Below are 21,529 nucleotides of genomic sequence, written 5' to 3'. Positions count from 1 at the left end.
CGCGCGCCGGGCCTCGGGCCGCCCCGCCCGCCCTGCCCCTGCGCCGCCGCCGCCGCCGCCGCCCCACCCCCCGCCCCGGCACGCGCCCGCCGCCGCTCCCCCGCACCGCCCTCCTCGCCGCGGGCCGCCTCCGCCGCCGCCCAGCCGCCGGGCCCGCCGGGCGCGGGAGCCGAGCAGAGCCCGCACCGCGGCGCCAGGGTGCGCGGGCCGCCGCCGCCGCGCTCGTTGGCTGCGCTCAGGCTCCGGCGAGCGCTGTCTCCGCCTCCTCTTCCTGCGACCTCCTCCGTCCGCGGCAGCCTCCGCGCGCTCCCCGGGAGCGCCCCTACGCCCCGCCCGCGGCGACCAGGCCTGGGGGACCCGGGGCTCCGCGGCGCCCCGCCCGGCCAGCCCCCCGGCCCGCACATGGTCTGAGCCCCGCGGCCAGAGCTGCGCCCTGACGCGAGGGACCGCGGCGTTCCCGGCCCGGGGCCGCGGGGACCTCCTGGTGCCGACGCTCTCGCAGTATTTTAGGGTGGGGCGGGGAGGGCCCTGGGTTCCGGGGAGTGGGGGTGGGCGGGGAGGAGGGCCCGGGGGGAGCCGGACTCCGCCAGGGAGCCGGGGAGACACTATGGGGAAGGACCAGGAGCTGCTGGAGGCCGCCCGCACTGGAAATGTGGCTCTGGTGGAGAAACTCCTGTCTGGCAGGAAAGGAGGGATCCTGGGCGGCGGATCCGGACCCTTGCCCCTGTCTAATCTGCTAAGGTAAGGACGGCAACCCGCCCCGGGATCGCACGCCGCGTTCTGCATTGTGACACATCCGTCCTCCTCCTCACGGTGACTGCACCTGCTGGCTGCCAGCGATTCATTCTTAAATTAGGCAGGAAAACAGACTGTGTGTGTGGAGAGGAGGCATGAGGCTCCCGGTCGGATTGATGCCTTGGATTCTCTGAGTAATTTGAAAATAGCCTTCCATCAATGCGTCAGTAGCTACTTTTCTCTGAGCTCTGGTGCAGAACTTGTACATGCACAAGTGTTACGGGAGGGAAATCAGTGTTCCACTCGCTTTTCATCAATATTTATTATGTATTTGCCGTGCCAAGCCCGCCCCCCCCCCTTTTTTTTTGTTTATCTGAATGAAATTGGTGGAGAAGCTGTTGCGTGCATGCAGTTACCCTGCAAAAAGCCACAGCCTTTGGTTGCTGCTACCTCCTCGCAGAAGGCATTTGCCGTGCTGTGGGTTACGATCCCACGAAATGAAGCGAGCGAACCTTCTGATGAGATGTCACCAGTACAGGGTGTGTGTGAAAACTTGATGAGGCAGCTTGGGCAGCCCTGGCCGTACTTCCAGTTACCTGGACATAGCAGCGTGAAACTTGGTTAGGAGGATGAAGGATGGCAGGTCGGGATTGGGAGAGTGTATATGGAATGTAGTAGAGGCCTTTTCATGTGAAGATGTTGCGGGCGAGACTAATATTGCTTGGATACTCTTTCTAAGATGACATTTAAAAAATGTCAAGGTCTTTATTCAGCAGGCAGTACCTGGGAAATAGCTGGGTTGATTTGCATATTTGAAAAACTGTGAACTTAAAAGTTGAATTGATGGACAAATTAAATGAGAGGGAAGAAGGCTGAAGAATATCCGTTAGATGCAAGGAAGGCTTTTTAGTTTATGAAATTATGGTTATTCACGTTGACCTGGATATTTTGGGAAGCGTCAGTCATCATTCATATCTTCACCCTGAAACATCTCTAAAGCAACCCAACTGTACTTGGAAAAATTAAAAAAAAAATCCAGGTGATTTTCTTGGGTTTTAAAAAACTCTTTTTGTGCTACTCTTGACAAGTGTTTAATACAGACTTCTGGATGATAACATTGTGTTCTTTACTCAAGTTCTTATATGTGGTAGTGGCCAGGCAATGCAGCTAATTACCATACTGGCTAATAGGGAAAATGAAAACATCTGTATTACAGTGAAATGAATTTAGTTGGCAAATAGTTGATGGAATTTAAAAAAATCTCATATGTGATCGTCTATCCTTGTTAATAGGGACATTTTATTGGAATGACAATTCACTTCAGATCAGAACATGGGACCTTTTTTTTTAGTTGATCTTAGAGGTGATGACTCTTGTGCGTGCTCTCTTGTTAAGTGATTTTCACTCTGAAATGCAAGTTGGCAGTGTGGACACATTTCAGGTGATAGCGCTAATAAATGCCCTTAGTCACAGGTAATATATATGTATAAAAACAGTTTATCTGGTTATGGTTTAAAGTTGCAGGTAAAATAAATGTGTTTACTAATTCAAGTTGTAAGAATGGTTATGGCTGGAAACCTATATTCTGAAAGAGGTTTCTAAATAATCAGTTCCTTTGGAAAAACACTAAGGAATTCTTTGAGAACAATGAGAACTTCAGTTAATTTTATTGAGATAAAGGGTACTTTAAAAATCCTACCTTTATGATAGAACTTAAAGGTAAATATTTTTTATTTTTTAAAAAGGTTTTATTTATTTATTCATGAGTAACACAGAGAAAGAGAGAGAGAGAGAGACAGAGAGGGAGAGAGGCAGAGACACAGGCAGAGGGAGAAGGAGGCCTTATACAGGGAGCCTGATGTGGGACTCCATCCCGAGTCTCCAGGATCACACCCTGGGCCAAAGGCAGGCACTCAACCGCTGAGCCGCCCAGGCATCCCTGGTAAACATCTTTTTAAAACTTTCTCAGTTGTGCCATTTAAAAAAAGAATAGATGGCAAATTTTAGGAATAAAATTAAGATAAAATTTCAAGATTGTGACCCACAATGTATTTCTTGAATAGGAGGTTTTCCCTTTTGCTGGTTTTTGTCAGAGGTAAGAGTGGTAGCTCTGTAACAGGGATGTGCCTAGAAAACAAAGCTAAAAAAAACATGTGTTCATTAGAGTAGTTTGAACCAAGTTGTAAAAATCAAAATCAAAACCTTAAACTTGAATCTGTCTCATACTGAATAAACAATGTCTTTGAAGACAGTGAGGGTTAAAATTGTATTCCTTCGGTGATCCTTTGCATAAAATGAAATTTCTAAGAAGGCATGTTAATTTAGTTGTAACTTTATTTCACAAATGATTGTCCTCAGAAATTTATTTACAGGATGATGGAAAATGTGGCCCCTTCCACTTTAAACATAATGACATGAAGACATTCTTAAATATTTTGGAATTAATTGCAGAATGGGTTTGGCACTACCTACCCCCTGCCTTTATTACTTGTGTAATTATACTAGGGGCAGATCTGTGCTAAATGCTTATGTATACCATCTCATTTAATTCTTATATCAGCCATTACGTAGCTGAGCCTCAGTTCACAGCTGAAGGACTGAAGAGTCAGAGAGATTAAGGACTTGCCCAAGGTCACTTAATTAGTAATGGTAAAAAAAAGAAAAATTAGTAATGGTAAAGATGTGAAGTTCTGTAATTTAAATTTGCTTTCCCACATCCTAAGTCTTATTCATCAAATCTGATTCACGAAAGTTTTAGATGGCTGAGTCTAATCTGAACTTTTTTTTGCTATGAATAATTTGTTTTTAAAAAAGCTTAATTTTGGGATGCCTGGGTGGCTCAGTGGTTGAGTGGCTGCCTTCAGCTCAGGGTGTGATCCTGGAGTCCCAGGATAGAGTCCCACATTGGGCTCCCTGCATGGAGCCTGCTTCTCCCTCTGCCTGTGTCTCTGCTTCTCTCTCTCTCTCTCTCTCTCTGTGTCTCTCATGAATAAATAAATAAAATCTTTTTAAAAAACTTATTTTTTTCCTAATTACAAAATAAATCTTATGACTGCCCTTTGAGGGATCACTAGATAAGAACTTTTCTGAAGGTGCTTTTGATGACCTACTAAGTGAGCAGTAGCTATATGATGGGGAATTAGGTATGCTTGGGTGACACTGCATAGGTAAGAAAGACCTTGAATAAATATAAAAATCTCTAAGCCTCACTGTCCACTTCTATAAAATGGGAATAGTAATAGCACGTATCATAGAGAGTTGTAAGAATTAAGTGAAATAGAAAGAAATGAATGCAAAGCATTTAGGATATCGGTGTTTCATTAGTGTTATTATTTCTCATGTAGAGTACTTGACTCTATTTTCTAAGATCTTGTTTACTAAAGATTTGTTCCATATTGGACATGGAATAAATTTATTTAGTAAAATTTCCATTAGAATTACAGAATGATTGGGTAATTCTGAGCCTGGGTGGCTCAGAGGTTGAGCGCCAGCCTTTGGCTCAGGGTGTGATCCCGGGGTTCTGGGATTGAGTCCCGCATCGGGCTCCCTGCTTGAAGCCTACTTCTCTCCCTCTGTCTGTGTCTCTGCCTCTTTCGGTGTGTCTCCCGTGAATAAACAAATAAATCTTTAAAAAAAATATAGAATGTTTAAATAAAATGGGACCTTTTATTCAACTTCTGACCTAGAGGAATTACTTGTAGCGTTCCTTACCAGTTAGTTGTCTTAGCCCTGTAAAACCCTTAAATAAATAGGTCCATTCTGTTTCTTTTTGACAGCTCTAATTATTAAAAAAAAATTATCCTTTTATTGAGTTGAAATCCCCCTCCCTGTAATTTCCAGCACTTGGTACTAGTTGGCAATGGAGTGTAGGTGAAGTTATGTTTTCATACTTTTCACTATTCTCTTTTTTCCTTCTTTGCATATTCTCAAATTTTGCAATGACTCTCTTAAAGGTGGTGAGCAGAAATGAACAAAATGCACTAAATATCAGTTGACCAGTGTAAATATACTGGGACTTGATACACCGTTGAATTAAAAAAAAAAAAACAAAAACAGGTTACAAAATAGCATTTGTACTATGATCCTGGGTTTGGTTGGTTGTTTTTAAGAAAAAGTGATGAAGTCTGGAATGATAACATCAACATGTTGGTCAGCCCCGGTGGCTCAGCAGTTTAGCGCTGCCTTCAGCCCAGGGCGGGATCCCGGAAAGCCGGGATCTAGTCCCACATCAGGCTTCCTGCATGGAGCCTGCTCCTCCCTCTGCCTGTGTCTCTGCCTCTCTCTCTCTCTCTCTCTCTCATGAATAAATAAATAAAATCTTAAAATAAAAAAGATAACATCAACATGTTAAAAGTAGTATTCATCTTTGGTAGAATTGGGGGTGATCTTTATTATTATTATTACTATTTTTTTTGTTTACCTACATTTTTCAGTATTCTAAAATGAACATGTATTTTGTAATCAAAATAGCAGCTACTTAAAACATGACACAATGAAATTATTACCTCTTTATTATTGATCTAAGACCTACCTTAATACAGGTCAGTTTTACTGAGGTGGAGAATGACATTGGCTCACATTGAGCAGACACTCAAAGTTTCCAAGTATTTTTTTCAAAGACCTGTGATGCAGTCGTTCCGCTATCATACTTTTTTTTTTTTTAAGATGTTATTTATTTATTCATGAGAGACACAGAGAGAGAGAGAGAGAGAGGCAGAGACACAGGCAGAGGAAGAAGCAGGCTCCATGCAGGGAGCCCGACGTGGGACTGGATTCTGGGACTCCAGGATCAGGCTTGGGGCTGAAGGTGGCGCTAGACTGTTGAGCCACCCAGGCTGCCCCCACCTCATACTTGTAAAAGTGTTGATTGAACTTAAATTATTACTATTACATTTAACCTTCCTTGTTTTAGCCTATATTTATAATCTGTCTAGATATTTTTGACTCTTGGGTCTATCTTCCAGAGTATTAACTTTTCTTTTCTGCATCATCTGTAGATTTAATAAGCATATTTTCTATAATTTGAATTTGAGACATGGTGATACATCCCTAAAGAACCCTTCTTTAGCTTCCTATAAATTTAAAAGGAGCAAACTTTATACATGGCATTGGAGTTGCTTAGAAGTCTCATCCAGCCACATCTGATACACCTGTGAGAATATTATGAGGTACTTTATCTGTTGCCCTTCTGAATGCATGCTGTGTCCTGTTTATGGCATTCCTTTGATCTATTTCTGGCATTGAGTCTATAAATTCCACCCAAATCAGGCTACTTTCTTACAGCTTGTTTGCAGTAGTGAAGCACTGATGATACCCTAGTACCAATGCAAATCCCTTTTTCCCGCTTGTACCCAGTTCTTCTGGGTCTGAATACCCAAACTCATCTGAAGTGTCTGTTGTGACTTCTGTCTGTGTGAAATTTCAGTAATCTCCCAGCATCATTTGTTTGTACTTTCTGGTTTGAAGATAATTCTCACTAGGGATGACAGAAGCAAAATACAAGTTGGGAAGAATCAGATTCTTGGCATTGTTAGATGTCATGGGAAATTCTCTTGTGGCCTCAAAGTTTAAGGTTACATTATCTGTTATAGAAGCGAACTTTTTATACCTCTCTTCTTCTTTTGTTTTTTTTTTTTCCCCAGCTTAGTTAAAAGGGACATTAATATTTTCCCAGGTAAATACCTTCCTGTTTTTAGTTATTCCTCTTTCTCATCCAACCCTTTGGTCTTTAAAGAAATCTGAGCTCCTCAGAGTACCCAAATGGAATTACCTCCCTCCTTTCCTCCCTGCATATTATAGGTGAAGTCTCATTTAATTTAACATCTTTCATGAGGCAGCTGCAAAACCTTTTAAGGCCTCTTCCTTTGATACAACCACCTTTTAATCTAAACAAAGAAAAATTGCTATTTGAATGTATATTAAATTATTTCTTTCCTAGAGAGTCTAGGTTAAGAACTATTTATATTTTAACAAAGCAACAAAAAGTTCAATGTCTCAAATTTACTTGATTTTTCTTAATGACTCAAAGGATTACTTACTATGTAAAGTACATTTAGTAAACTCTTGTTGAATATGAAGAATCTGGTTTCTCACCGCCCCCCCCCCCCCCATGTGAAAAAGTAAATTGGTAAAAAGTAGAGGAAAATCGTGTCTGGTCACCAAAGACATATGAACCAGAGAGTTCACAAATTTTTCAGATTCAAAATTCAGTTCATCAGGTTTTGGGTACAGGGAGGTAAGAGTTGTCATTCTCACAATTTGGGCAATTGTGGTCACTGGGACTCTGGTAAGGTGCTCACTTTCAGGGAAACCGGTTAAATGGAATAAATCACAAACAGAGCTGTCAAATCGAATGAAAAACGTATCTATAAAAATAGTCAAGTTGCAAGTGGGTTATCTATTTTAGATAGAGATGATGTTGGAAGCGGTGATTGCAGCATTGTGTTCAGGGAGCTGTGCCTGTGTGTGTGGGGGAGCGGTGCCTGCGGGGGTGGGGTGAGCCGTGCCAGCTGCGGGACTTGGTGGGGGGACAACGGGATTTTGCTTCTGGCCTCCTTCCCCACTAAGCTGGGTGTTCTGGCTTCATCTTCAGAGCAGTAAGCCTGACGTGAGGCAGGGAGGTAGGACAGCTGGCCTGCGACTGCTGCTCACCCCGTCACCCTGCCAGTCCTTACTTTGCCTGGTGCCTCGCGCTTCTCAGGGGTTTCCTCCAATGCCCCCAGCAGCCTGCTCACCTGGGGGGGGGTGCCCCTGTCCCCTGCAGCCTGCTCACCTGGGGGGGTGCCCCTGTCCCCTGCAGCTGGCTCACCTGGAGGTTTGGGGGGCAGTTTGGTTTCCTCAGTCATATACCAGAATGACTACTTATGGGTTTGATGTTAATTTTGGGAAGTTCTTCCGAGGCGCCTGTTGGAGAACATTCATCCTGAGTGTTTGACTAGAAATGGAAGCTGTCCCTCGAGTCAAGGGTTAGGAGACCACTTTCAGTCGCGGGGCCTGAAGGCATTTGGCATTGCAGGCATCTGAGTGTGCCCGGGCTTAGTGTGAACATATTGCCGCATAGCTTTTGTTAATTAAAATAGCTTGAGTTTTGATTTTTCATCATAGAGTAATTTATAAAAAGAAAGCAGGAGTTCACACCAAAGACTCATGTGAGTTCCGCTTCCTTCTCACGTGTGTGGTGACACGATCAGGTGCGCCGTGTGCCAGCCGAGGGCTTGGTGCCCTTGCCCGCGTGACACACATCTAGGAGTTCTTGCTGGAGTCCGGTTGTCTTCCTTTGCGTTGGTGGGACAGAAGTGGGTTCTGCGTGTGGACCACACCTGGGTACCGCGTGAAGTGTGTGTGACGTGTGGGGCCGACCGCAGTACGTGGTCGCAGGGTGAATGAGGTTCTTCTCCAGGCTCCGGAGAGGGCTCGTCTCCGAATGCACGTCTTAGAGTCGGGGCTCCCGTGTTTACCAGCGCGCCCTCACGGAACTGCGGGGAAATGGAGCTCCGCCCTGGTTGTGCTGTCCAGTTCCTTGGGGCTGGGGTGCAGTTGTGAGAGCAGCTTTCCTTAAAGTGGTTAATTACTTCTAGTTAACTGACCTGAGACAGTTGGCGTAGATGCGTCACCATTCTTTGATCAGAATGAATCAAAGCTTGACTACTAGAGGTGGGCATCAGCAGCCACCCGTGCGACTTGCAGCCTGCTTCATACTTCTGTTCCCCACACCACATTTCCTTTTACCCTTCCTGCCCAAATCTCTTCTCCAAAGAAAGCCTTTTCTCCATTTTTGTTACTACAAGTTCACTGTGGCTCTAGTGTTTGTGCCCATTGCCCCCCTCCTAGGGGGAAACTGATTTTGTGTGAGGAGTAGTATCGGGATGGACTGTGTAGTGAGACACAGGTTAAGAACATGTACTGGGTCTTTAAAATGAAGGAGTTACGGAGTTTGCCCTCCTTGTGTCTCGTTACCTGCCCACCCCCGTGTTAATTTCTCCTCTATCATCATGGACTTGGGGCGCTTGTATCTCACCTGACTTTATCCTGTCTCCAAACACTATATATATATTTTTAAAGATTTTATTTGTGTACTCATGAAAGACACACAGAGACAGAGGCAGAGACACAGGCGGAGGGAGAAGCAGGCTCCCTGAGGGGAGCCCGATGTGGGATCCATCCCCAGAATCTGGGATCATGACCTGAGCCAAAGGCAGATGCTTGACCACTGATCCACCTAGAGGCCCCTCCAAACACTATTTGTGGGAGTTGAAGTATGATTGATTGGGAGAGGCTTTTAGCAAGGAAAACTATTGTAATATTTTCATTTAAAGAGGAAACAAAACTTTAGGCACAAATAGTAACACTTTGGAGCTCTTGTTAGCAGAGCTGATGGAATGAATTTTGCCAGATTTCCAAGAGAGGTTGGTTAAAGGTGGTCATTTATTCTTCCTTATTATAAGGTTGATGCTGTAGAAAGAGAAAGGCACTTGACTGAAGACATGAGAAATGGGATAGCATAGGGCTGGTACTGGGAAAGCGTTTTCTTTCTTTCTTTCTTTTTTAAAGATTTTATTTATTTATTCATGACACACACACACACACACACACACACACACACACACACACAGAGGCAGAGACATAGGCAGAGGGAAGCAGGCTCCATGCAGGGAGCCTGACGTTGGACTCAATCCTGGGTCTCCGGGATCACACCCTGGGCTGAAGACAGCGCTAAACTGCTGAGCCACCAGGGCTTCCCGCGTTTTCTTTTTGCTATTTATTTAGTCTCTACAACTTTTTATTGATATCTATTATATTAACACACATCTTACATATCAGCTTGTGGTGTATGTTGTTTGCCTATTTCCAGAAGGTATTCTTTAGATGTACGTATTTATTATATAATCACAGGTGACAAGGCTATGGAATAGAATTATATAAGAGGTTTGACAACTAATGTGGTTTGAGAATCAAATTCTTTTAAACACATTTTCCTGTTATTTAAGACTTCAGTATCTAGGTTATTCCACAACTGTATGTTGCACTGTACAGGGAAGGTGTTTGAAGTTGTGACCCCTGGATCTCAATTTCATTCTTCCACATTAAAGTTTTCTTTTTTCTTTTTGCCCAAATTACTGTTTAGCCACTTTGAGTCCTTAGTGGGTACCTCTCATTACTAATCTGTATTTTGCATGTTTTATGTATCCTAAAAATATAGTAAATATAGCATCTTAATTTTTGGCTGTTCTATAAAAAACTGCTATATTTACTTATGGAATTATCCCTGTTTTGTATAGCTATTTTACTGTTAGTGTGGGACATGAGAGTGAGTGGGAATGTTTGGGAGAAGCAGTAGGAATTATGCAGAGACATTCCTTGGCATGGTGAATGCCAGCAGCAGGTATCTTGGGACAGAGTTGCTTCCTGTTTATTTGCTCTGTTTATTTATTTGCTCTCCAGAGTGATCTGTCATTCTGAAGTCTGATAGAAGCTTTGAAGACATAGTCAGAGAAGGTGAAGAATTATGAGTAATGGTTAAAGTATTCGTACAATTTTTTTTCAGTAGTATGTTTTACGCTATCTATTAGGGTATATTTAGAGCAAGTCTTATTAATCAATAAACCAAGTCCTTTCCAACTAACCAGCAAGTCAGTCAGGATTTCAGAGGGAGCTGATAACAAAAGAGTGATCTCTCATTATTTTCACAAATATTTATCAAGTGCCTCGTGGATTCCAGAATTGAGCGAGATCATCTCTGCCTGACCCTAAGTATCTGTAGAATAATGGAACAGTTATGTCTACACAGAGTTAAAGTATAGGGTGGTGTTTGCTGTAATGGAAGCACCAAGCAATGCGTCAAGAATGCAAAGAGCAAGAAGGAGGCTCACTTAATTCTCTCTGGGAGGAGTCATCAAGGGACACTTGAGAGAAGAGGTGATTCATGAATCTTGTTGAATGAATGGGAGTTTGCCAGACTGAGTCTTTTTAAAAAATATTTTATCTATTCATTTGGTGGGGGGGTGGAGAGAGCGCAAATAGGGGGAGCGGGACAAGCAGACCACCTCACTGAGCTGAGAACCCAAGGTGGGCTCAGTCCCAGGACTTGGAGATGATGACCTGAATTGAAGGCAGACGCTTAACCATTGGAGCCACCTGCCAGGCTGAGTTTCAGAGGGGAGGGCTTTTCTGGAGACGGAATAATGTATTCAATAATAGTATGTGAAAATATAGGATATAATTTGGAGTATTGTAAGTAGTTTGGTATAGAGTGTGGGTAAGAAGCTAAGTCTGGAGATTGAAGGATTTGTGTGCTGCCCTAAGGAGTTTTAACTTAATCCTGAAGGGCATGGTGATCCATTGACTTTTTTTTCCCCTTTGGTAAGTGACTTATTTATTTGTGATGATAACATGACTCTGTTTCAAATAATTAGGTAAAAGATGAAAAAAAAATCACCCCTAATGCTATTGCTAAGACCCATTTGTTCCTATGTTTGGTAATAGTTGTTACTAGATAAAGCATACATTTTGAATCCTGAATTTTCCACTTAATAGTATATCATAAACAGAGTTATGTTTTATTACAGAGTCTTCATAATCATATTTTTAATGGCATCATTAAAATATCCCATTTAGAGGAGCCTAAGTGGCTCAGTTGGTTAAAGCATCTGCCTTCGGCTCAGGTTATGATCTCAGGGTCCTGGGATGGAAGCCCCACCTTGGGCTCCCTGCTCAGCAGGAAGTCTGTTTGTCCCTCTCCCTCTGCCCCCACCCCTGTGCTCTCTCACTTTCTCACTCTGCTCTCTCTCCCTCTCTCTCAAATAATAAAATCTTAAAAAAAATCCCATTTAATGCAGAATTTTCATAGACCTCCTATTTCAGAACCAACCCTATGGTTGTTTGTTAAACATGGAAATTTCCTGGTCTCCCCTTGGACCTATTGGGTTAGAATTTCTGAGTAAAAATTTTGGGAATCTGCATTTCATAAGCTTCCCTAGGTAATTGTTATGTATGCTAAAGTGTGAGAACCACTGATCTGGTGTACATACCTTCACTTAAATATTCTTTTAATCTAGATACTTGGATGTTTATTTATTAAAATTATTAATAATTTATTATTATAAGTAGTAAAGTAGTGTTAGGATGAACATTATCATACAAACCACCTTTTTCATAAATTACATTCCTAGGATATATTTCTGGAAGTGGAATTGCTAGTGTTATTAGTGTCCCAAACATTATACTCCTCACTTTATGTGCTTTATATCCAGTCTTCATAACAATCCTGAAAGGTATTTATTATTAGCCCCTTATTTACACGTGGGGTAAAAGAGTAGAAGAATTGACTACCTTGCCCAAAGTTACAAAGCTAGTAAGGGACAGAATCAAGATTAAAATTCAGGCCTTTCGGATCCCCAAATATCTTGTTATTGTGCCATATTGCTTCTTGTTCCATGGAGATCAGTGTTTATCCTGGGTTAAAATAATAAGAATACCAATGTGTTTCCAGTATGTAAATAGAAGTTACATTTTCTACAAAATCACATAGTAATGTATATTTCAGTTCCTACATAATTTTCAGTTATTTCTGTTTGTGCTCATCATATAGTCTCACATTATAGGCAGCATTTTGTTTACATTTGTTTCTTGCTAGCACATGAGTGATAAACTGGACTTTTTTTTTTTAAGATTTTATTTATTTATTCATGAGACACCAAGAGAGAGAGGCAGAGACATGGGCAGAGGGAGAAGCAGGCTCCATGCAGGGAGCCCGATGTGGGACTTGGTCCTGGGACCCTGGGGTCACACCCTGAGCTGAAGGCAGATGCTCAACCACTGAGCCACCTGGGCATCCCTGGATAAAATAGCTTAGGATGTTAAAATAGCTTAGGATGTTTTAGAGTATTTCTTGTCAGTCATCATTTTTACATCAAGACAGGGTGGAACTGGTAGGGTGGAACTGGTTTATCCAGAATTTCTTGGGTGCTTAATGGTATTTAACTCCTGTTGTCTTCAAAGATAGTTTAGTAACTTCGCCATACATGCCAGGTCTTCATTTCTTCCCTCTTCTGCAAAGGAGGAAAATACAATATTTACTATAGTTTTCATTTAATTTCGTTCAACTTTTGATTCATCTGTTCAAGCCAATAAATCTGAGCTCTTAGTTTTAACTGAGTTCATTATTAACTTGAGGATCTCATCAGATCTTGTGTTAGGCTTCACAGAAGAGCCAGGCAACCAGGCAGTTTGTCCTTAGGACCTCCTCATTCCGTTTTTGTTCTCCTCTGTCCCTTTGCTAAAAGCCTTTGTTCCTTTCTTGTTCTGAGACATTTTTTTTGTCTCTCTCTCTCTTTTTTTAACCTGAAACTCAGAATTCTCATTCAGTTTTATCCTGTAAAGTTTCCTAAATTGCGTCTTACTTCCTCGTGCCATAGCTCTCTATTTTCAGGAACAGTAACTAGCGCGGCAGGAGGAAGCCACACAGTGTAATGGAAATAGTTAGAGTCTTGAGTTTGAACGAAAACTTGGCCATTGAACAGATCTTTGGCCCATGGCAAGTTATTTAATTTCTCTGGACTTCAGTCCCCTGATTTAGAAGTGAAAATGGATGATATGCTCTATGTTGTGGAGTTGTAAGGATTAAAGGGAATTTGTATAAAATACTAGCACAGGGCCTGTCCCATAGGAGGGACTCAAAATGTGTGTTTTTGTTTCTGTTGTTAATACTGAGACATTATGGCTGTGCAAGGAATAATTGTAGGAATCTCACGAGTATCCTTATTTAGTGTGAACTATGGGATATTTGCATTTTAATAGGTAACTTCTTTAGGTACATTGTCTTTAAGTTAAATCTTTAGTCGTGTAGGCACCAAGAAAGGCAGCTGGGGTAATGTATTTGCCCACTCTTCCCCTGATCCCAGAGACAGTGATTACTTTTTTCTGCCTACTTTTAGGAGTAGTACTGGTCACCAGGTATTTAGCATTGAGTTTGTTATCTTCTACGTTTCTCACAAAGCTAGTCTGAGTGGAAAGAGGTTGTGTTCTGCTGCAGTTTTGCATGCTGTGCTGTAATCCAGGTTAATGGTTTCCTAATACGCTAATCATTGATATTTTCTTTATCCTGCTTTTAAAAACATTATTACCTAACAAATATTTTGAGGATATATATTATATATTCAGCATGGTGATGGTGCTTTGGAGTGTAGAAAATAGATTCTCCCCTTTAGGCAATTTACAGAAGTTACACATGTGAGATGATAGCTAACTAATTTCATAGAGTCTAGTTGCTAATTTCATGGGGTATAAAAGCTCACAAATTCAGCTTTTTCTTTTGGTCAGTCCGGGATCAATGTTTGACTCCCATTTTCCTTTTATATATCAATATATGACCTGAATCTGACCATGGGTCAGGTGTAAGTAATTCTTTAATGGTGGGAGCTAGAACTTTTTTTTTTTAAATAATTTTGATTTTGAAATAATCACATACTTGTGGAAAAACCAGAAGTTTAGTTCAGATAAAATTTTTTTTTCTTTGAACCATGTGACAGTAAGCTGCCAACCTGATGCCCTATCACCTCAGGATACTTTAATTTGTATGTCTTAAAAAAAGGATATTTCCCTAAACAGCCACAATACAGCTACTGAAATCAGGAAGTTAGTCTTGCTACATTACCACCATTAGATCCCATTCAGGTTTTGGCCATTGTCCCAATAATGTGGTTCATTGGAATCCAGTTCAAAATTCAACACATTTTGATTGATTTGATTGAAAATCAACACACTTGATTTTCAACACCTCCTTAATGTCCTTCCGTGTGGGAGTGTTTCTCAGTCTTTCCTTGACTTTTAGGATCTTGATACTTTTTGAAGACGACAGGCTAGTTATTTTGCAAAGTGTCCCTCAATTTGGGTTTGTCTAGTGTTTTCTTATGATTCACATTGTGCTTGTCTTTGGCAGGAATATCACAGAAGGATGCTGTGGGATGCTGTGTTCTTTTTGTTGCATCCTATCAAGTGCATGTGATTTTGGTTTGTTTTCTTTTGCTCATAATGTTCACTTTAATCACTTGTTTCTGATGGTGTGCGTCAGGCTTCTATATAGACCATTATTCCAAAGGGAAAACCCTTTGTAAAAGCTGTTTTGTTGGGAGGTGTATTTAAATTATGTGACTATCCTATTCTTCATCAAACTTTATTTAAATAAGTGTGGACTCATGGTTTGCTATTTTATTGGGTAGGTTTTAGTGTATTACTGTCATTATTAGTTTTTATTGTTTAAATCATCCCAGACCTAGCCAGTATAAATCCTTTAGGGCTGGTTTTTCTGAGTCATTCTTTGAGTATTTCCTTGATTTTTGGCATCATAAGATGTTCTAGGACTCATCTTTCTTTGCCTCAGTTCTGGATCAGCCATTTCTCTGGGAAGCCCTAGTTCCTTTTATTGGAAAATAGTAAGTTAAGATGCTAGGATTTAGATACTAAGTATGGTCATTAGTGGGGAAAAAATATTCACATACAGAAGTACACACGTTTACATCTATACGTACCTATATTTATTGAAAATTATGGGCTTCCAGTGACATATGTAACTCTAGTCCAGCCTCACAGGCAGGATTCGTTTTGGTTTCTTCCTTCCTAGATTGGTAACTTCTTGCTCCAGTTGTGAAAAACGTGGCTTCTGGTCTCTTTGGTACATAGATGTATTTGGTAAGTTCCCCAGTATACGTAACCAGTCTTCCCTGTGCTGCCATTCGGTGCCCTGAGGCTGAGTCTTTGTGACCCAGCTCAGGCTCTGACACCCACCTTGGCCTGATCTCCACTGATACCCTCTTGCAGTTTATAGTCTCTGACTCTCTATGCCAGTCCAAATCTACTGAGGGAGACCCTTCTTACCCTGCTTGGCATCTAATCCCGCAAACTGGCTCACCCTTGCATGTGATTCCCTCTTCACTGTGTTTGGACTCTTGACATTCTGTGTCTGGATGTGCTCGTCTGCCATTACCTTGTGGATACCCTTTACACCCTCTCACATCGTTCAGCCCTCTATCGGGACGCCCTTTCCATCTTGCTGGCTCTGACACCCCATTCTCTGCTGCCCCCAGTAGGACTGTCTCTTCCCTGGGCTTGGGCTCCCAACGACTTTACTGCAGGCCCCTGCAGCCTCCCTCTTGCCTCTGGTGTGGATGATCATTTCTCCCTGCCCTTTTTAAAATTGTTTAAAATTTATTTATTCATTCATGAAGAGAGAGAGTGAGAGAGAGAGAGAGAGAGAGAGAGGGGCAGAGACACAGGCACGAGGGAGAAGCAGGCTCCATGCCGGGAGCCTGATGTGGGACCCGATCCCAGGTCTCCAGGATCACACCCTGGGCCAAAGGCAGGCACCAAACCGCTGAGCCACCCTGGGATCCCTCTCCCTGTCCTTCTTAATGGCTTTACAGACTGAATTGTTCAGGAAGAGAGGGAAAATATGAGGAAGGAAAAGAGGAAAGAGAGTGGAAGAGGAAGTGGAAGAAGAGAGTAACCTAATGCTCTTCTTTTTATCTGTGATGATGATGATGATGATAAAAAAAATCTCAGCAATACCTATGTCCTTGTGTTGGAAGAAAATTGAGTTTTGGGCAATTAAGAATTCTAGCTAAGGTGGAAATCATCACCAAAGCCTGTGTACTGTGTGGCAGTTCTTCTGGTCTCTATTTCTTCCTGTGTTTTGGAGGAGAGATGATGATAGTTTGATAGATTGGTCAGCACTTTGCATTTTTAAATGAGCTTTTTCTTTCGTGTATATTGTTATGGATATGTAGTAGGCCTGCAGATTGAGAGAGAGAAAAATCTTTATATATTTTTTGCTCTGTTTAGCTGAAAGTATCATAATTGTCCTCGAAGTGCATTCTCAAGAATTTTAGTAAGATGATGATAATGCAGAAAGAAAAAGAGTTATATAAAAGCACTGAGATAAGAACTGTCATTCACCAAAGAAGTTGAGTTTGCAGAATTTGATAGAAATAAGGATTTCAGCAAGTAGGTCTTTCTTGTTATATGATAGTCCCACTGTTATTTTAGGATGTCATAAAAACATAAGAAATTGACCAACTGTATTTTAAAATGTGGTAAATCTGCACAGGTCTTGTAATAAAATGGTTGTTGCTCCAAATGAACCAGGGCAATAAGTAGTTCATACTGGGGATTTCCCAGACTGTGAATTACTGCCAAGAATCCATGATTGCTAGAAGTAAGTTGGAGCAAAGAAATTTCCAGGTAGCTTGTTAATAGGCATTTGATATGGTTGACTGATACCCTCCTTATTTGCAAAAAGTCAAAAAAAATAGTTTGGGAACATTGCAGAATAATTCCTTGCAGTTATATTCTATACTGTACTATACCATTCGGTCTCTCATGTGAAATTCAAGAGAAAATAAGCAGCAGGCAGTATTATCAGCTGCTCCTGTCCTTTTCTAGGTCTGGAAAGATGAACTCAGTGGAATGATGATCAGAATTTTGGTTTTACTACCTAAGAAGGAAGCCTGGATTTAAATAACATACTTAATGTGCAAGATAACATCTGAGAATCTGAAGAGATGATGTTTCTTACTGTTCTTTTTTCCCCACCTTCTTAACTTTTTTTTTCCACCCTCTTAACCTCTTCTCATCATTGGCAGCACCTCTAATAACCTGTGACATTTTCACAGTATTTCTTTTGGTCTCTTGGCTTTCTATTTTTAAGAAATCCTTGGGTTTACGCTTTGAGGTTTGTGACATTCGTTGGGAGAACAATGAGGATCTGTCCTTCCCGTTCCTATTCCTTCAGTCCTTTCAAAACTCTTGAATTGGCAGATACTACTTTCTCAGCAGTGTAATCCATGTGTTGTTTCTGTGCAGGAAAGGAGTTGAAGAAAGGAGTGGTGGAAGATCCTTGTTGGATGTGACCTTTCTCTGAAGTCTTGCTTGCTTACTCTTTACATGGAAGTGGGGGTTTTATAGGACTAGACACATTCTCTCTCTCTCTCTCTCTTAAGGAAAAGTTGAACTGCCAGGAATTGGAAAGACCAGAAGTCAAGGTGGCAGGGATCCAGGGGGACAGGGTCATGTAGCATAAATTGGAGCTGTTGCATCTCTTTGGGCTTAACCTCATGATTGGGGGGAATGGGAACAAAATCTCAGAAAAGGGGCATATGGAGAATATTTTATTACCCTATTTTGTGGACTTCTTGAGAGAATACACCCCAACCAGACGTTTGTTTCTTCAATTTGCCTTGCTTACTTCTTCTCTGTCCTGCTTCCCATACTTCTTCAAAGAGCCAGAATACTCTGTGATGCCACTGGGCACCTTATCCAGGGTGACAGTGGCGTTGGTAGCAATGTTACAACTGCCAGGGAGTTTCCAGTAATAAAGTCACTCAAGATGAATCCCTGTACTCTTATTTTCCCTGGCTATTGGCTTTGGGCATTGTCCAGACTCCTACCATTACATTAAAAAAAAAAATTACAGGGCAGCCTGGGTGGCTCAGTGGTTTAGCGCTGCCTTCGGCCCAGGACGTGATCCTGGAGACCCGGGATCGAGTCCCATGTTGGGCTCCCTGCATGGAGCCTGCTTCTCCCTCTGCCTGTGTCTCTGCCTCTCTCTCATGAATAAATAAATAAAATATTTTTAAAAAATAAATAAAAATACATATTTATTTTAGATTAGTGAGGATCCCATTTAGAAGACCTTTGGTTACCATTTTGCAACAGAGTAGATAGGCCTATAGGATCAGAATTATCCTTATTGACCTATAGGACATAAGGGGTACATGTGGAGGGGAAAAGGTAGATGTCTGGAGCACTTAGTGACGGTCAGTACAGCACTAGCAGAAGGATGGTTACTGATGCTCATCACCATCTCCATCACCACCATCACCACCATCACCATCACCATCACCATCTCCATCACCATTACCATCATCACCACTATCATCACAACCATCACCACCATCATCACCACTATCACCATCATCTCCATCTCCATCACCTTCACCATCACCACCATCACCATCATTCCCTTGGAATGGCTCCACACTTAACAATATTCATTTATCCCTCTATACCTAAAACAGTGCAATGCAATAATGCTTCATTCAGTAACACACCCAGAGTACTTCCATATGATGTCAAGGTTCATAAAGCCATGCTTGAATTGATAGATAACAGGCATAAAATAATAAAGGCAGCTGTACTGAGTCAGGAAAAAAAAAAAAAAAAAAGACCCTTGGTTACCCTTAGTTGACTGTGGACCCTGATCACAATTGAGAGTATTAACCTAGAGTTACAAGCATATATAGATTCAGAGGAAGTCTAAAATTTTCCTGTTTCCTCTCTAGTTAGCATTTCTAGGTTCCCTCTCTCTTTTCTCTCTGCTTTCCTTCCTTAATAGTTCAGCTCTTCTCTTCAGGGACTAGGCTGTGGCAGCTCTCACTGTAAAGTTTGTAGCCAGAGAACCAGAAAATGTTCTGTGACAAAAGAGGAATAGAAAGGTTAGGAGACAAAGAAAAGACACTAAGAGAGAAAGACATGGTTTGACCATGGTTTTCTCAAGGCGATTTGTGTGGCTAACTGAGGTAAAGTAACTATGAGGCCAGGTGTCTGTTTTGGAAATGTTTATGGGAACTTTACCCTGGATAAATGGTCACAGCCTAGAAGATAAGGGTGACACGTAGCCCCAGGGCTCAAGGGGCTCTACCTTTGGCTTCTAGAGCTTGGTACCTTGGTTGGACTTGTGCTTTTACTATACAACTTAGAAACATTATTTCTAAGCATCCACGAATGTGAATCTTAATTCTTTACATTCCATATTTATATACCATACATTTTGCTAATATTCCAAGAGCTTCCTGTTCTTTTTGCAAATAATGTGCTCATTTTGGCCGTTTTCCAAATATGACAGTTGGTGGACATGCTTCAGTAGAGAAAAGGAAATTTTCCCTGCTTATCTACTCTCTGCCGTCTGCCCAAGATAGTGTGTCTGTCAATTGTGACCTGATTTTGAAATAATTTATTAAATAGAGGGATGCATGATGTTATTTAAAATTTTGGTATGACATTGACTTTTAGTCCTTTATAATAAGCTCTTGAATAGATTCTCTGGTGAGGTTTATTGCTCCTGGGATTTTAGAAATTTCTTAACTCTTTCAGTGAATTTGGACTCTGTTCAGGGTTATGTATGAGTAATGTTTACTCAGGAAATTAAACCAACTTGTTTATTCAGAAGATGAAGCGTGCTGTTTTATTTTATTTTTTTGCCATGAAGACATTATTTTGGAAATACATTAATTTTGTGGGTGAGGGAAAGGTCTTTATTAGTTAGTAGATTGCTTAAGAAAAGTGATAAATTAGTGAATATAAAATATTTATCTTTGGTAAGAGTTTATTGTTTTTATTAAATATCTTGACATCTTTTCATTTTTGTGCGTTAAAATTTAGTATATGTGCAGTAGATGATAATTAAGGTTTTGAATTTGTGATCTTTTCAGTTGAAGTTGGGAGAGAAGTCTAAAGGAATTATATTTCTTTTCAAAAGTATGTTCCTTGGTTTTAAAAATTATTATTCCCAAATATAAATCCTAAAATCTGTATGTCTAATTTAGTCCTATCTCCTGTACTGTAGACACGTTTTCTCCAGTGGCTTATTGAATATCTTGCACTTAATGGAATCATGAAACTTGAAATGTTTATTATTTTAACCCATGGTTCTGCTCTGCCCAGTATATGACTCCTTTGTGTTAGATGGAACTCCAGTGCTCCATTCATTTGTGCCAGAAACTCTACAGCCATCCTTGACTAGCTTTCCCTTCCTGCTTACATGCGTTTGGTATCATCACTTCCAGTATTAGTCCTTCTAAGTCATTCATTCCTCTGCCATTAGAGGAGTTATTCTGAAACTTTTTATTCTCCGACTTAGAAATCAGTGGCTCTCCAGGGCATTAAGAATAAAGTCCAAACACTTTGGACTGTCATTTGAAGCCTTTTATGATTTGGCTTCTTCCAGCCTGCCTCCTTTCTCATTTGTCCCCTGCCTCAGCATCCTCCAGCCACGCCTGATTCCTATACGTGGAGTTGTCAGCAGGCATCATGGATCTTCTGCTGTTGCTCCCCTTGGGATACATGTCTTTCCCTTGCATGCTCCATGAAGCCCTGTTCATCCTCCTGGACTCAATTCCAGCAGCATCATCTCCTCTGGGAAGCCTTGCCAGAGCTCTGTCTTCTGTGCCTCTCTGCACTTGTGCACACCTCTATGTTTAGCACTTAGAATAACTACATTGTAGTTATTTGCATGTTTGCCTTCCCTCTAGACCCTGAGGTCCTTCAGGCCTAAGATCTTGACTCCATTGTCTTTTTAAAGTGCTAAATAAATGTTACTGTTTTATGCCCAGAACATACAAGGCATTCCAAAAATTATTTGTTGAGTAACAAAGTGAGTGAATAACTGTGGAACAGGGCATGCTATCTCTTTTTGGACTATGTCTTTGAGAGCAATTGTTGCCTGAGAGATAAGTTTTATTAGTAACCCCAGGGCTGAGAAAAATTTAGTGGTTTGTTAGAGAGCACCTATTGTTAGGCACTGTGCCTGTTGTCATAGTTTATGGGACATTGAGTTAAGTTTACAGGACATGGAGATACAAAGAAGTTTAGTAACTGGGACAAGTGAGTAACTTGACTATGTAAGCAGTGTAGTTGGATTTGGAATTGAGAATTGCCTGACTTAAAAGCCAGTGTTCTTTCCTCAGTGCTGGAAAATTATCAGAGATATAGGAGTTGGGGGAGGTACTTTAAAACAAAGGTAATC

The 21,529-nt window shown here is 41.4% G+C and overlaps 1 protein-coding gene across 14 annotated transcripts in view; it reads left to right on the top strand.

The window, feature by feature from the left end:
- The first annotated feature begins 552 nt into the window (after nt 1-552).
- The window catches only part of ANKS1B (ankyrin repeat and sterile alpha motif domain containing 1B), a 1,053,015-nt gene continuing 1,032,038 nt past the window's right edge, over nt 553-21,529 (top strand). For 7 of the 14 annotated variants that reach the window (XM_025439285.3, XM_025439284.3, XM_035699326.2 and 4 more), the window contains exon 1: nt 555-741. In XM_025439285.3, coding sequence (XP_025295070.1) covers nt 608-741 — 134 coding nt within the window. In that variant the 5' untranslated portion in view covers nt 555-607. Of the gene's footprint in view, nt 742-21,529 lie in introns of all 14 variants that reach the window. The other 7 variants (XR_007402223.1, XM_025439282.3, XM_025439277.3 and 4 more) reach the window with 3 other exon arrangements.

The sequence above is a fragment of the Canis lupus genome, chromosome 15 (assembly GCF_003254725.2).
Source record: "Canis lupus dingo isolate Sandy chromosome 15, ASM325472v2, whole genome shotgun sequence".
In the NCBI taxonomy this organism is placed as follows: Eukaryota; Metazoa; Chordata; class Mammalia; order Carnivora; family Canidae; genus Canis; species Canis lupus.
Note: the sequence above shows the minus strand (reverse complement) of the source record. Positions and strands in the feature narration are given on the sequence as shown.